This window comes from Ascaphus truei, chromosome 15 (genome assembly GCF_040206685.1).
Source record: "Ascaphus truei isolate aAscTru1 chromosome 15, aAscTru1.hap1, whole genome shotgun sequence".
In the NCBI taxonomy this organism is placed as follows: Eukaryota; Metazoa; Chordata; class Amphibia; order Anura; family Ascaphidae; genus Ascaphus; species Ascaphus truei.
Window position 1 is genome coordinate 39,336,034 of NC_134497.1, and position 14,952 is coordinate 39,350,985.

General features: G+C 43.1%; 1 protein-coding gene across 1 annotated transcript in view; it reads left to right on the forward strand.

Annotated features, from left to right (window-relative positions):
• Positions 1-11,632, forward strand: part of LOC142466374 (uncharacterized) — a 32,022-nt gene extending 20,390 nt beyond the window's left edge. The window contains exons 4-5 of the mRNA XM_075571229.1: positions 7,715-7,905; positions 9,666-11,632. Of these exons, the coding sequence (XP_075427344.1) occupies positions 7,715-7,905; positions 9,666-11,203 (1,729 nt within the window). The 3' untranslated portion in view covers positions 11,204-11,632. The remainder of the gene's footprint in view (positions 1-7,714; positions 7,906-9,665) is intronic.
• Positions 11,633-14,952: the final 3,320 nt, after the last annotated feature.

Sequence of the window (14,952 nt, forward strand, 5' to 3'; positions counted from 1 at the left end):
CGGTGAAGAGGGGGGGCGGAGAGAGCCGGAGGAGCGCTTTCGGGGATGGGGAGCCGGGGGAGTGGCCGGGGGGGGAAGAGTGGGGGAGTGGCCTGGGGGAAGAGTGGTAGAATGTCGGGGAAGGGAGAGCGTGACGGAGAGAGCCGGTGGAGCAGTCTCGGGGATGGGGAGCAGCCTGGGTGGGTTGGTTGGGGGGCGGGGGGAACCGGAGAGAGCGGGGGGGGGCAGTGGTGTGATGCGGCATTTTGTACTAACTTACCTGGGCGGGCGGTGGCGGCGGCTGGTGCACATCGTGTGGTAGGCCATCTTGGAGAGGCGCACGCGGTGTGTGTGAGTGGGTTAGACTGTTAGACCCCACCGGCCAATGAGAGCCATGGGGGTGGGGGGGCGAATGGGCTGACTGAGCAATCTGATTGGCCAGAGGCTGGGACAAATCGGATTGCCGCTAGGGACAGGGAACACAGTACAGACAGGGAGATATACATACAATGGTTTGAGAAATATATAGATAGATATATTCTATATATATATATATATATATATATATATATATATATTCTATGTATATCACTGATGAAGTCAGTGCATCAGCTGACGTAGCGCGTAGGGCACATGTCACCACGTTAGTGCCGATCAGTTGTGTGAGAGGACTCCCCATTGAAGGCGCTGAAGGCTAAGAGAAGTGAGCTCCAAAGGTTCAGTGTTACAGCACAGTGTATCCAGCTAAGGATTCGTGAGGTGACCGGACTCTGTGATTTTGGCAATCAGCTCAGGGATCGCGGGATTCCTGGACATTTGTTCCATCTAGTAGTGCCGGCGCAGTGTGAGTATGTGGACGGGCCGGGACAGCTACACCCCTCCCTCCCTTATATACATCACATCAGTGAGTTACCTGCATGTTCTCCGGATCAGCATGCACATTGTCTCCCTGTGCTGTAGTCTGGAGACTTAGCTGATGGGGATCTGCAATCCAATACTATGGACTTCACGTTGGTGGTGGGAATGGTGACAATCAGTTGAGCCCACACTTTGTTGATATTAACCCTTTCCGTAGTAATGGGATTTTTACATCATATACCTCACTTCCTTGTCTTTGTGGTCTGAACATTCATCTGCCTCTTCTCGTACCACATAGCAGTTGAAGTGTGTGTGTGTGTGTGTGTGTGTGTGTGTTATATATTCATACACATTTTAAATTATGGTGGGTGAAAAACGCAACAAAAAACCACCATTAGCATATAGCCAATAAAGAATATCACTTGTGAGCACATTCACATCTTGTAGGCAGGTCTGCAACCTAGCCTTTTATCATTATCACCTAGCATACCGTGCTTCCACTGCCGCAAGGGATTCTGGGAAATGACATGCAAATGAGCACACAGTGTCACCTTTTGCCTGAAATCCAGTTTTACATGGAACCCTTAAACGCAAATGCTATGCTGTTCTCGCAGCTTTTAAGCACCGCATGAGATTAGATGCAAAGCCAGTAAAACCACTCACAGACAGCTGTCTCAACCTTGTGGGTCTCATCAGTGTGAGGTTGGTTGTGCTGGCTTTGCAATTGCTAGGGACGGATTGCACCTCAATGAAGAGGGATCTTCTGTGCTAGGGGAGCGAATGTTAAAATGGCTGGAGGATATTTTAAACGAGTGGGGAGGGGAATAAAACGGATAACGAACTAAATATAATAGATGAGGAAATAGCAAGGGGTTATGGAGGTAGAATGGGGGCAAGTGCAAGTTTGACAAACAGCGAGACACCCATAGTAAATACAGATAATACAAGAACATTTCTAAAGACTAAACCAAATTGGTGCAGAAAGGAAGGAGCAGATAAGATAATGGCACAGGCTGGAAAAAACATGCATGCTTGCTAAGGCCCCGCTCCCTCAGTCAGCGCGCCCGCACTGCAGACAGACGGCGCGCTGACATACACAGACTGCGATATGCGGTCTGTAGGGAGGGGGAGGGGGGGGCGTGGTTTGAGCGGAGGGACCCGCTACTCCCCCCCCCCCCCCCCCCCCTCCGGATTCGGGCTCGGTCTCCCGGGCTGCAGGACAGGAGGAAGCTGCTGCGGGTTGCTGGAAGGTAAGCAGCTCCCTCCCACTTCCCCCACAAATGCCCTCCTCACACTCGCTGACACTGAGACAGACAGACACACACACACCACACCGTACCTTGTGTAGGAAGCTGTCTGACAGCTCCCGCTTCCGCCGCTGATTTGCTCATCAGTGCACCACGTGACGCGTCACCGCTCGGGATCACAATTTTCTTGCATCCCCTGGCGGCTGGCGCGTCATGAGCCGTGCAGCGAGGGGGGGTCTGGGACCGGCTCAGAAGGATTCCCCTACTGGTGGGGAATGCTCACGCGGCCGCCCGCGCCGCCGGGCGCAGCGGGTCCCAGCCCTAAGGGCTGTTATATAGTGGCCGTGTGCAGGGCACTTATAATTGGCTGAGGTTAGTCAGCCCTTCTATACAAGGGCTGCGCGCGTGCACGGCAGGGAGCGGGAAGCCGACAGACAGCCGGGGAAGACTGGCAAAATAATCTTCTTGCGCTACTATCGGCGCTGAAATGTGTGAGTGTGTGTGTGTATCCACACTACATGTGGCACTATACAGGGATCACCTGTTGATACACATTACCTTGTGGATTCACTTTCTTTGCTTCATAGCACCTAATTGGGACATTTAGCAACACTGGCGACAATTATGCGCTCTAATTTGGTGTTTAATATTTTTTGTGTTAAGTTCAGATTTCAATAAAACTTTATTATTTTGATTATTAGGGTAGTGTGCATCCTTTAGGGTTCTTTTCTTCTTCCGTGTTATAAGTATGCTTTAGCCCTGATAGCACCTCTCTAGAAAGTACTATATACATTACTTATTGGCTGAGCAGGGATCCCCCATATTCTGTCAGATAAAATGGGGGAGCTTGAATTAATAGCTTCAAGGGAGCAGTATGATATGATATAGGCATTACTGAAACATGGTGGGATGACACTCATGACTGGGCAGTTAATTTGGAGGGTTGTTCCCTTTTTCGGAAGGATCGAGCAAATAGAAGAGTAGGTGGAGTATGCTTTATATGTTAAACTGGATCTAAAATGATGGAATTATGAAAATGTAGAGACCTTGTGGATAGAAATTCAGTGGAAGTAAAAGTACAAAGAAAATGTTTGTAGGGATATGCTATAAACCACCTGATTGAGGAAGCTTAAATACTGTTGCAAATGGAGAAGGCATCAAAACTGGGTCATGTTTGCATAATGGGTGATTTTAATTATCCAGGCATAGACTGGGACAATGAGATTCGCATTACAGCAAAAGGAAACATTGGGATGATGTTTTTGCAGGGAAACATATAGAAGATAAATGGGCAGTCTTTAAAACATTGTTAGAAAAGCACACTTATCGGTGTATACCCTTGGGTAATAAGTATAAAAAAAAGTCAAAACCAATGTGGCTAAATAAACAGGTAGGGGAGAAAATAGAAAAGATGCAGGCGTTTCGATTCTTAAAGTCAGAAGGGACAGAGGCAACATATCCGAATTATAAGGAATATTGCAAAAGGACAATCAAATTAGCAAAAATGGATAATGAAAAAAGGATTGCAATAGAAAGTAAGATCAACCCTAAGAAGTTCTTTAAGTACCTTAATAACAAAAAACGAGAAAAGAAAATATAGGACCCTTTCAGTGTGAGATGGCAGGCAGATTATTGGAGATAAGGAAAAAGCAGAGGTATTAAACAAATTCTTTGCCTCTGTGTTTACCAGGGAAGAACCAATTTCAATAGTAGTGCTGCTGGAGGAAGCCACAACCTTCATATTAATGAACAATTGGTTAACTGAGGAAGAAGTTCATAGGCGGCTTGAAAGAATTAAAGTAAATAAGGCACCTTGCCCCGATGGCATACATCCAAGAGTTCTCAAGGAGTTAAGTTCAGTAATGGCCAAATCATTACATTTAATATTCAAGGAAAAAAAGAAAGTGACGGCGCAAGAAATAGATGAAAAAATACTTTACAGGCAGTCCTCGGTTATCCGACGCAATGCGTTACTCAAAATGGCGTCGGATAGCGAAGCGTCGTAAAGCGAAACCCGTTTTCCCATAGGAACACTGTTTAAATTAAACGTTCCGTTCCTGAAGGCATTTTTAATGCTAAAATACACAAAATATTTTACTCAAACAATAAGATTATGCTGCACACACATACATTATGATGTAAAGATTCTATTTATTGAATCCAGAACTGTATAATAAAACTGTTAGACATGTTTAAAGGCATAAATATACCACAAAACCTTCACACAGACTGATCTGGATGATTTCTCTGACTGCAGCTTTCTGATTGACATAATGTTGCAACTTTGCAAAGCGTCGTAAGAGCGTCGGATAAGCCATTTCGGCGTCGTAAAACCGGCCATAGGGATGCATTGGACAGCGTCGGATAAGCCATTCGTCGTAAAACGAAGCGTCGTAAAACGAGGACTAACTGTATAAGTAACTTTGAATATTAAAATACACACAACACAGTGATGCATATTAAAACCTCCCAGTAGAGTCAAAATAACATATGACAATGGTGGGATAGAGGGTAGACAAAAAATATGAGAGCAACTAAAATTGATTGACTAATGGGTGTAAGAAAATGAAAACTATAATTGGCGGACCGGTGAGTCTGAGAGACTCTCCTTCTGTGACCGCTGGCGGCAGGAACAGATGAGAGCAGTAGTTTTCCCAAGGGAGTCAACCAGGCTGCTGAATGGCTCCAACAATGCTGGGCAAGTGTCCGTTTGGGTTCTGCAAAACCTCTGCTGCTGGGCAGTTGCTGCTGAGCCTCTCCACGGATGCCGTTTCTGTCGGTGCCTTTTCCCTCCAGTGTCTGGGTGAGCTGCTTGCCTCTGGTTTATTTCCTGGTATCGCGTGATTGGCCAGGAAATGATCCGCCCTCGTCAGACTTGTCCGCCTCTGAGCCTCTCTGCTCAGTATGAGTACAGGTGCAGGTCAGGATTTGATTACAGAAATCTGTACTGGCTCTTTGCTGCTCCTACTAGTTTCCTCACTTGATGTGAGTTCATCAGGGATGGGTCTGCACCACTCCCCTCCCAGGTACCTATACACACCGTGCTGATTGGCTAACCAGTGCTTGAATAAATGAATATATTAAATATTTATTTGAAGCAGGTGTGTCATTAGGTATCCTGGGCAAAGGGAGTGGTTTGCTATCAGTTGTTTAACTAATGAAGTTATTAAAATGCACCTAATGTGTTCAAATAAGTGATTGATTAACTTAGATAAAACAATTGGCATTGAGAGTAAATAAACAAATAAATAGGTGTTAGTGGGTCTGAAGGTATAAGATGCCCATACTGGTATATAAATTAGATACATTGAAATAAATTACAACTCAAAGGGTGGGCTCTCACTGGTGAATTGTAATAAGATAAATATAAATTAATGCACAAATATACCATCATAATATGAATGTTGTCTCGCAGAATCATTTGTAAGATTACCAACAGTAAAACATAGTTGATACATAAGTATATATCTTTTAGAGGAAACATTATATTCAGTGAATACTCAGAAATGTATCCAACAATTATGAGATATAAAGTGTCATAAATATAGAAACACCGACCATAATTGAATAGATTAACCTATATTAAAAAGCTTATATTTAAAAGCTATACATGTCACCAATAAGTTAATTATTATACATAATGAAATTAAAACTCAGATGAAAATGGGATAAACCCATGAAGGTAAAAATTAGGCTTTAAAATGGAATTCCACTTAGAAATGTATAAGTAGATACTTAAAACCTTACTGTAAAAAATGTGTTAAAAATGGGGAAAATATTCAAGGACTCCATTTCCCAAGGCTCAGTACCACCAGATTGGCGTAAAGCAGATGTGGTGCCTTTTTTTAAAAGGGAACTAGATCACACCCGTGGAGTTACAGACCTGTAAGCCTGACTTCAATAGAGGGGGGGGGAAGCTACTTAAAGATTTAATACGGAATAATATTCAGGCATACCTCATGGAAAACAAAATTAATAGTAATAGTCATCATGGATTTATGAAGGCTAGATCATGCCAAACTAACCTTATTTGTTTCATTGAGGAGGTAAGTAGGAATTTAGACCAGGGTAATGCAGTTGATGTGGTCTACTTAGATTTTGCAAAGGCTTTTGATATGGTTCCACACGAGGTTGGTGTACAAAATAAAGCAAATTGGACTCAGTAAAAATATATGCACCTGGATTGAAGTGGAGTACCTCAGGGATTGGTACTGGGACCCCTGCTTTTTAACTTGTTTAGTAATGACATTGAGGTTGGCATCAAGAGCAAAGTCTCCATCTTTGCAGATACCAGATTGTGTAAGGTAGTAGAATCAGAGCAGGATGTAATTTGTCTCCAGAAGGACATGGAGAGACTGGAAACTTGGACAGGTAAATGGCAGATTATGTTTAATACAGATAAATGTAAGGTTATGCATTTGGGAAGCAAGAATAAACAGGCGACTTGCAAATTAAATGGGGATAAATATGGGGAATTCTTGATGGAAAAGGATTTAGGAGTGCTTGTAGACAACAGGCTTAGCAATATTGCCCAAAGTCATGCAGTAGCTGGAAAAGCAAACAACATCTTATCTTGAATTAGACGGGTAATGGATGGAAGGGAAGTAAACATAATGATGCCCCTTTATAAAGCATTAGTAAGACCACACCTTGAATATGGAGTACAGTGTTGGGCACCACTCCTTAGCAAATAAATTATGGAACTAGAGAGAGTGTGGGATGGACATCTAATTTATGAGGAGAGGCTAGCTAAATTAGATCTATTTACATTATAAAAGAGGCATCTAAGAGGGGATATTATAACTATATACAAATTTATTCGGGGACAATACAAGGAGCTTTCAAAACAACTATTCATCCAAAGGACAGTACAGAGGACTCTAGGTCATCCCTTGAGGTTGATTTCACCAGAAACAAAGGAAAGGGTTCTTTACAGTAAGGGCAGTTAAAATGTGGAATTCATTACCCATGGAGACTGTGAAACATGGGAAGGATGCTGATCAAGGGAGTAATATGATTGCCAATTCTTGGAGTCAGGAAGGAATTTATTTTTTCCCTTATAAGATATCATTGGATGGTACTGTATGTCACTGGGGTTTTTTGTTTGCCTTCCTCTGGATCAATAAGTAAGTATAGATATAGGATAAAGCAGGGGGGCGCAAATTTTTTTCCCTGCGCCCCCCTGCCGGTTGTCCTCTCCGCGCACTCCCCTCCGTCCTCCTCCTTACCTTGATTCCCGGCATCTGGACGTCATGATGTCACGTTGCCATAGCAACATGACGTCACATGACCCCATTGCGTTGGCAACGCGCCTGCAGATGCTGGCTGAATCAAGTTAAGTAGGTTTCCAGAGGTCCTGCAGCTCCCTCGGCACTTAATTTAAGTGCCTCCGGGAAGCGCGCAGGGCCTCTGTAAACCCCGCGCCCCCACCGGTAATCTCGCGCCCCCACTTTGCGCACCACTGGGATAAAGTATCTGTTGTCTAAATGTAGCATAGGTTGAACTTGATGGACGTATGTCTTTTTTAAACCTCATCTACTATGTAACTATTAACAACTTGTATCTTCTTTCAGCTCTTCCTTTATAAAATAGACATTACTTTGAGACCTCACTAACTGTCCCAATTTTAGGTTTGTAATTTGTGCGATAAACGAGGAAGAACAGAACCTTGTGGCGTTGCAGGACCACAGGAAAATCTACTACAGAACCTGCACAGGCCTCCCCCCACACACAGAGCTCCTGGTCTGGTATGGAGATGAATATGGGAAAGAGCTTGGTATCAAGTGGGGTACGCTGTGGAAAAGTAACGCGCCAGGACTAGGTAATCAGGAATATGTGTGTTGTGTGGTTTTTACATCTCTATTGTCTTATTACTGAAGTTAAATTGCAAATATTGATAGATCTGCATACACCATTACGGGTCAACTAGCACTTAATATCACTAAACCTGATTTGAGTCAAAGGGCCGGATACATCAAGCTGCGGTAACCAAAAATGCTGTATTACCTCCCATAAAAAAGCGCCTTATTATTATCGTGCAATGAATCAGCGTTGCAGCGCCAAAAATAAAGCACTTTTTATCGCAGCCGTTAAAAGCATCAGATTCTATACAAAACAGGCATAATACCGCATTTTCAAGTAAAAAATGCCATACATCAAGTTTCAATATTTATTGGAACTGGATGAACAGCGCAAATAACGCAAATATTTTATCACCTACTCCAGCCCTGTCTTTCCTATGTATTTAATGGCCAATGTACTGCCCATTTATATACATAGCGGGTGATGGACTGTGTACAATAGACGCGGTCCACTCAAAAGAATCCCTCTAAAAGGCTCACTCCGGTGGGGAATTAATTATATATATCATTCCATGTGATCAATATGAAATTCAAAAGAGCAGTTTAAAGAAACTTTATTAGTCTATATATAGATCACCTAATTGTGGTGATAATCATAAAAGGCAGCGCAAGACATGTTACTTCGTAAATGTAGAGCCAAAGTCAACTCTAGATGTGTCTAGTGTTGTATAGTGGATATTGACCACTAGCTCTGCTATTACAGAGTTGGGTATCAACTCTCTGGTTGAGGGTGTAGATAGTAGCCTACCTGCTGGGTATGTGTTACCAGACTGGTGTTAAATATACCATATAGGATATATGGTGCATGTCTAGGTAAGTGGGTTATACTGTAGAGTGTGCTTGTATTCCATCAAATCAAGTTGAGATCCTGATCACATCACTATATGGCATGGAGTGCGGTGTCTTACTGGATACAGATCTCCCTTGCTCTGTGTAACCCTATGATGTTGTTAAGCTATATTCTTCTACTTGCTCGGAGTATATAACCATGCAGTGATGGTGTTGTGCTCTTCCCCGATCTGGTGCAGGTAGGAAAATAGCCGTGATTGCTGATTTAGAGGTAGTTTCCCTGTTACCTCTAAATCTCGCACAGCACGAAGTAAATCTTAGCTGCGTGTAGGCGGGTGTACCGACAGCCACACACAGATGTGTGTTAAGTGCCTACTGATTAGTAGTGCTGTCTGGTTGATTGATTCTTATTGCTGCCGTGAGGTATTATCACATTTCTTATCACGGCCCTGCATTTTGGTTCCTGATTTAACACTGGAGATTTAGCAAAAAGTTGGGTCATCCTATAACTATTAGAGACCTGGTACATGGTGCGGTAACGGGAACACCTGGTGACTGATATGTGAGCTTTTAATGAGACACGTATTCTATTCATTGTACAAACAATTTTTAATTATACCTTCACAACTGAAACTATCAACTTACTATCTATCAAAGGATTTGAAAAGATTTCTGCCACTTTAATTGGTGTTTTGGAGCTAGTGACATTTCCTTTTAAATCGTTAAATATTATGATCAACTTTAAATGTATGATCCACTACATATACTCTCCGGCCCTAATGCTGCACATGTTGTGCTAAACCCTACATTTTTACAATGTACGTCTACAGTTTACTTTCATTCTGAAGTTTTTGTGATATCCCAACTTACCTCTCCTGCATGACCTTTTGTAAGACCGTTTGTGTAACAGTGACTTTTTTGTCTTGTCTAGTACAAAAACAAGCACCAATAATCCACCCATTCCAACACTGCAAGGTTGCTTTTAGCAGTCAGGATTACCTCCTCAAACATCTGAAGTTGAAACACCCAGCTGAGTATATGGAAAAGATGAGGACAGAACAATCTTGCAACATTCCAATAAATATGACAGAAAATGCATCTTTCAACCTGTCAAAGCAATTAATAAACAATGTAACTGCTTCTCATCCCAAAATATATATATTAGCAGCTGCCACAGGAAAAGATCTTGGAGAAAGTGGGAAGAGTCTGACTTGGATATCAGACCATAACCTACAGAAGGGGACACAGACCGGGGAGAGACCGCATGAATGTGGGGAATGTGGGAAGGGATTTAGTTGGTTATCCCACCTGAACACACACACGAGGACACACACAGGGGAGAGACCACATGTATGTGGGGAATGTGGGAAGGGATTTAGTTGGTCATCCCACCTGAACAGACACAAGAGGTCACACACAGGGGAGAGACCGCATGTATGTGGGGAATGTGGGAAGGGCTTTAGTCGGTTATCCCACCTGAACACACACGAGAGGACACACACAGGGGAGAGAGCGCATGTATGTGGGGAATGTGGGAAGGAATTTAGTCAGTTATCCCACCTGAACACACACGTGAGGACACACACAGGGGAGAGACCGCATGTATGTGGGGAGTGTGGGAAGGGATTTATTCAGTTATCCAGCCTGAATACACACATTATGACACACACAGGGGAGAGACCGCATGTATGTGGGGAATGTGGGAAGGGATTTAGTCGGTTATCCCACCTGAACACACACGAGAGGACACACACAGGGGAGAGACCGCATGTATGTGGGGAATGTGGGAAGAGATTTAGTCATTTATCCAGCCTGAATATACACCAGATGATACACACAGGGGAGAGACCGCATGTATGTGGGGAATGTGGGAAGGGATTTAGTCTGTTATCCAACCTGAACAAACACCAGATGACACACACAGGGGAGAGACCGCATGTATGTGGGGAATGTTGGAAGGGATTTAGTGACTTATCCAGCCTGAACACACACAAGAGGACACACACAGGGGAGAGACCGTATGTATGTGGGGAATGTGGGAAGGGATTTAATGTGTCATCCAGCCTGACCAGACACAAGAAGGGTCACACAGAGGAGAGACCGTATGTATGTGGGGAATGTGGGAAGGGATTTAGTCGGTTATCCAGCCTGAACATACACCAGATGACACACACAGGGGAGAGACCGCATGTATGTGGGGAATGTTGGAAGGGATTTAGTGACTTATCCAGCCTGACCAGACACAAGAAGGGTCACACAGAGGAGAGACCGTATGTATGTGGGGAATGTGGGAAGGGATTTAATGTGTCATCCAGCCTGACCAGACACAAGAAGGGTCACACAGAGGAGAGACCGTATGTATGTGGGGAATGTGGGAAGGGATTTAGTCGGTTATCCCACATGAACACACACATTAGGACACACACGGGCGAGACCGCATGTGTGTCGGGAATGTGGAAAGGGATTTAGTGATTTATCCAGCCTGAGGAGACACACAGGGGAGAGACCTATCTCTAAAGCCAGGCATGCTTAGGGATAACCAGTGAGTAAGACGCTCACATATAAGTGCACACGTGTATCTGTGTTACGCTAAATCACAATGAAAAGTGACTTTAGTTTATGGTGCATAAAACAAGCATTTTAAAAGGATAAAAATGTTCTAACTTTTTAAATGCAGGTTATTTGTATAATTCTTATTGTAGTTTTATTTAAATAAAATGTTGTTCTTAATGTTTTATTTTCCATGTTGTTGGTTCTAATAAAATGTGCGTTCCTCATTATGCTGAAGTGGTCAGTATACTCACTCAGCTGTGAATCGGAATAGTTTTGTTGCGACCAATTGGCCGCCGCCGTTAGCCCGCAGATAGACCGTCCGCCACCAGCCGCTTCTAATGTAAGTTTTATTACTGCTTTGGGTAGGGAGTTAATTTAAGGGGTTTTAGGGTAAGCTTAGCAAAGGGTGTTTTAGGGTAAGGGCTTGAGGTAGCGGTGTTTAGGGTAAGAGGGGGCTTTGGTTAGAAGGGGTGTAGGCACTTATAGAATAGAATATAAAAATGAATCATAAACCATAAGACTATTCTACATAACTTTCTCAACCTGTATAGAATTACAGCATATTTATAAAGTCTAAAGGTAGACAAGAGATGTATAATTCTATTCTATATGATAAAAATAAATACATTTTATCGCGACGCTAAATTCTAATTTCAAATACTTTTTAAACATTTATAAGTTTTTAAACAATTTTTGGACTCCATATATGTTTTGATATGGAGATAATATAACTGCACACACAAATGTACCAAATTTATTCTGCAATAATGTATATATATTTTAAATACTATGTATAATATGTCAAACAAGTACCAATTAGAATATCTAGAACATTGGATACTTGAGGTTTACTAATTAGCACAGTTTGCATTTTAGTCCTAAATAAATTGATATCTCTTTAAGACACTAATTCGGAAACTAACCTATCAGTAGATAGTTAGGGTATATAATCTAGATAGAACATCACCAACACTCCTGAGGAAACCCTAAGGGGAGAAACGCGTAGAGTGAAGGTGATTCACAGCCAGCTCGTCAACCGGAACTCCCCAGTCTCGCTGACGTCACATCCGCCCTGCTGGGACGCAGTCGTGAGACGCACGCTGAGAAGAAGGGAAGTAAAAACAGCCAGAAGATACCGGAGGCGAGATCCATTGCGTATCTAAATGCTTTTAAAAAGCATACATCATCTGTGTGTATTGTAATATTTTTTACCACTTTCAAACAGTCTTTATCCAGATCGCACTATGTTGGCTTTTCTGTGTTTAACCATTTAAGGAACACATTCCCACACCAAGGCTCAAGTCAGCTCATCCCCACTGCAGAGATATATCTAAAGATACCTTTATGTACACAGCACCATCCTCACACTTGTGAGTATATTACTATTAGACCTAAAGAAGAGTACTTATCTGCCACAATACTGCACCATCAGTTTTATTTTTTATCTCCACATGTTTGCGCTTCCCTTTGATCACCACGTCGTCAGAGGGAGGGTGTGCCCAGGGAGTTTGGGCGGGAAAATGAAAAGTATGATGTGTGTGTGTGTGTGTGTGTGTGTATATGTATATATATATATATATATATATATAAGCAAAGGGCAGTTGGCACACTGAAAACAAATAATCCACTGATGCTTGTCCCATATATGCACATACACAGAAAGAATTTACCAGATGGGGGTCCGGGAAAAACGAGACAGCACACAGCAGTGCCATGTATTTGTTTTGAATACAACATCTTTGGATTTCCCTGGCTGTGTGCTGTCTCGTTTTTCCCGGACCCCCATCTGGTAAATTCTTTCTGTGTATATATATATATATATATACGTATATATATATATATATATGTATATATATATTATATATATATACTAGCTGAGAGCCCCGGCGTTGCCCGGGATGTTTGTGGTGTGGGGGTGGCATTTGGGTGGTTGGGTGGGGAGTGGTCCACGCGGCCCATGGCGGTGTGCGGTGGTACTGCTGCTGTGGTTGTACTGATGGTGATTGTATGGGGGTGCTGATTTGGGAGGGTTTGTTGCTGATGGGGGAGGTGCGAAGGTGCTGATGTGTGGGTGCTGATGGTGTTGATGGGGGCTGGGAAGGCCGGTGTGCTGGGGGGGCAGGGTGTACCAGTGTGCTGAGGTGGTGCTGAGGATACCGTGTGTGTGTATATATATACAGTGTTCGACAAACCTATACATTTGCTCGCCCCGGGCGAGTGGATTTAACCCCCGGGCGAGTAAATATTGGCCCAAGCAGCACACGTTTGGTACTAGGTGGCGAGTAGATTTTTTTGTGTGGCGAGTAGATTTTTTGGTGATTTGTCAACCACTATATATATATATATATATATATATATATATATATATGGGGTGAGAGAGAAAAAAGCACTCTAGTTTGTTTGAATGTACAAATCACAAAATGTTTATTTATATATTGTCACAGAACAAAGCTTAAAACAAAGCACAGAAATAAGTTAAAATAAAGCATGGATCCCCTGTTCATTACAAAGCTTGTCACTTCCTCCAAACATATTCCCTCCTGAGGAAAACGTCACAGTTGACTAAAATGATATACCAAAGTACCTGACAAGGTGAATATGCTGTAACAACCAACAGACTGAATAACCGTGGCTATGGCTACGTGATCATAAGCAGAAGATCAGAACATACTACTATCCCCTACAATCTAGGGTTTGTCTGTCATGACAAAAAATATAGCATGTAAGTAACAGCAATGATACACAGTTTAAAGCCTAAAAAGCACATTCATGCCTGTAACATCAAGGTAATACATCACCTATGGTCAGGTACGAAAAATGGGTTGATGAACGGAGGGGACAAGAAAGAATGCTCAAAGCATGGTAACGTGACCCAGAGGGGGGACAAACCAGGGGATCCTGCCTGCAAAACCTGCTCCTACGCGTTTCGGCCAGAGCCTTCTACTGGGAGTGGTGATGTAAGCAGGGTGACATGCAAGTTTAAAAAGGGAACCGAATTGGGCTAGTGGATGTGATCACCTGGCAAAAATCAGACTAACACAATTTATGCAAAGTACAAACAGCTGTATGCTAAGGGTAAGTTTGTATGAGTCAATGATGGTCACAGGTTATCAGCCAATAAAAAAGTCTTATTGTGGGTGCACTCATACTCCTCCAAAATAATCAGTAATTACATGAATACCTGCCTGGTGTGTCCAATGTGTGGTAGTGGCAAAAAGCTTATCCTCAGGCTGTAGCAAATAGTGTACCTCAGTGCCACAGGTGTAATGAATTCACTTTCAGGGCATATTGTGTTTGAGGGCAAAAAACGGGCCTCCCATATGTTACTGCGCATGTCCGTGACGTCGTAACGTCGCGTCTAGTAAGGCAGGACGCCCTGAGCCTTGTAATGGGAACTTGTGAGGCAAAAGCGTCTATGGGCAGTTCACTGCGCATGCGCAACTGTGAGTCTGATGTGTCCGTGTATTAAGCAGGCTGGATAAGCCCTGCTGCGCGTCTCGCGCATGCGCGCCTATGCATGATGATTTAAGATGTAATTGGCAGTCAAAAGTGCACACATATCCCTCACCACGATCGCACAGCGCCCACAGATTGGCTGTTATAAGCACAATAACCACAGATTGGCTGATGTACATGAGGCTCACTCTAATTCAATCAAAGTGCAA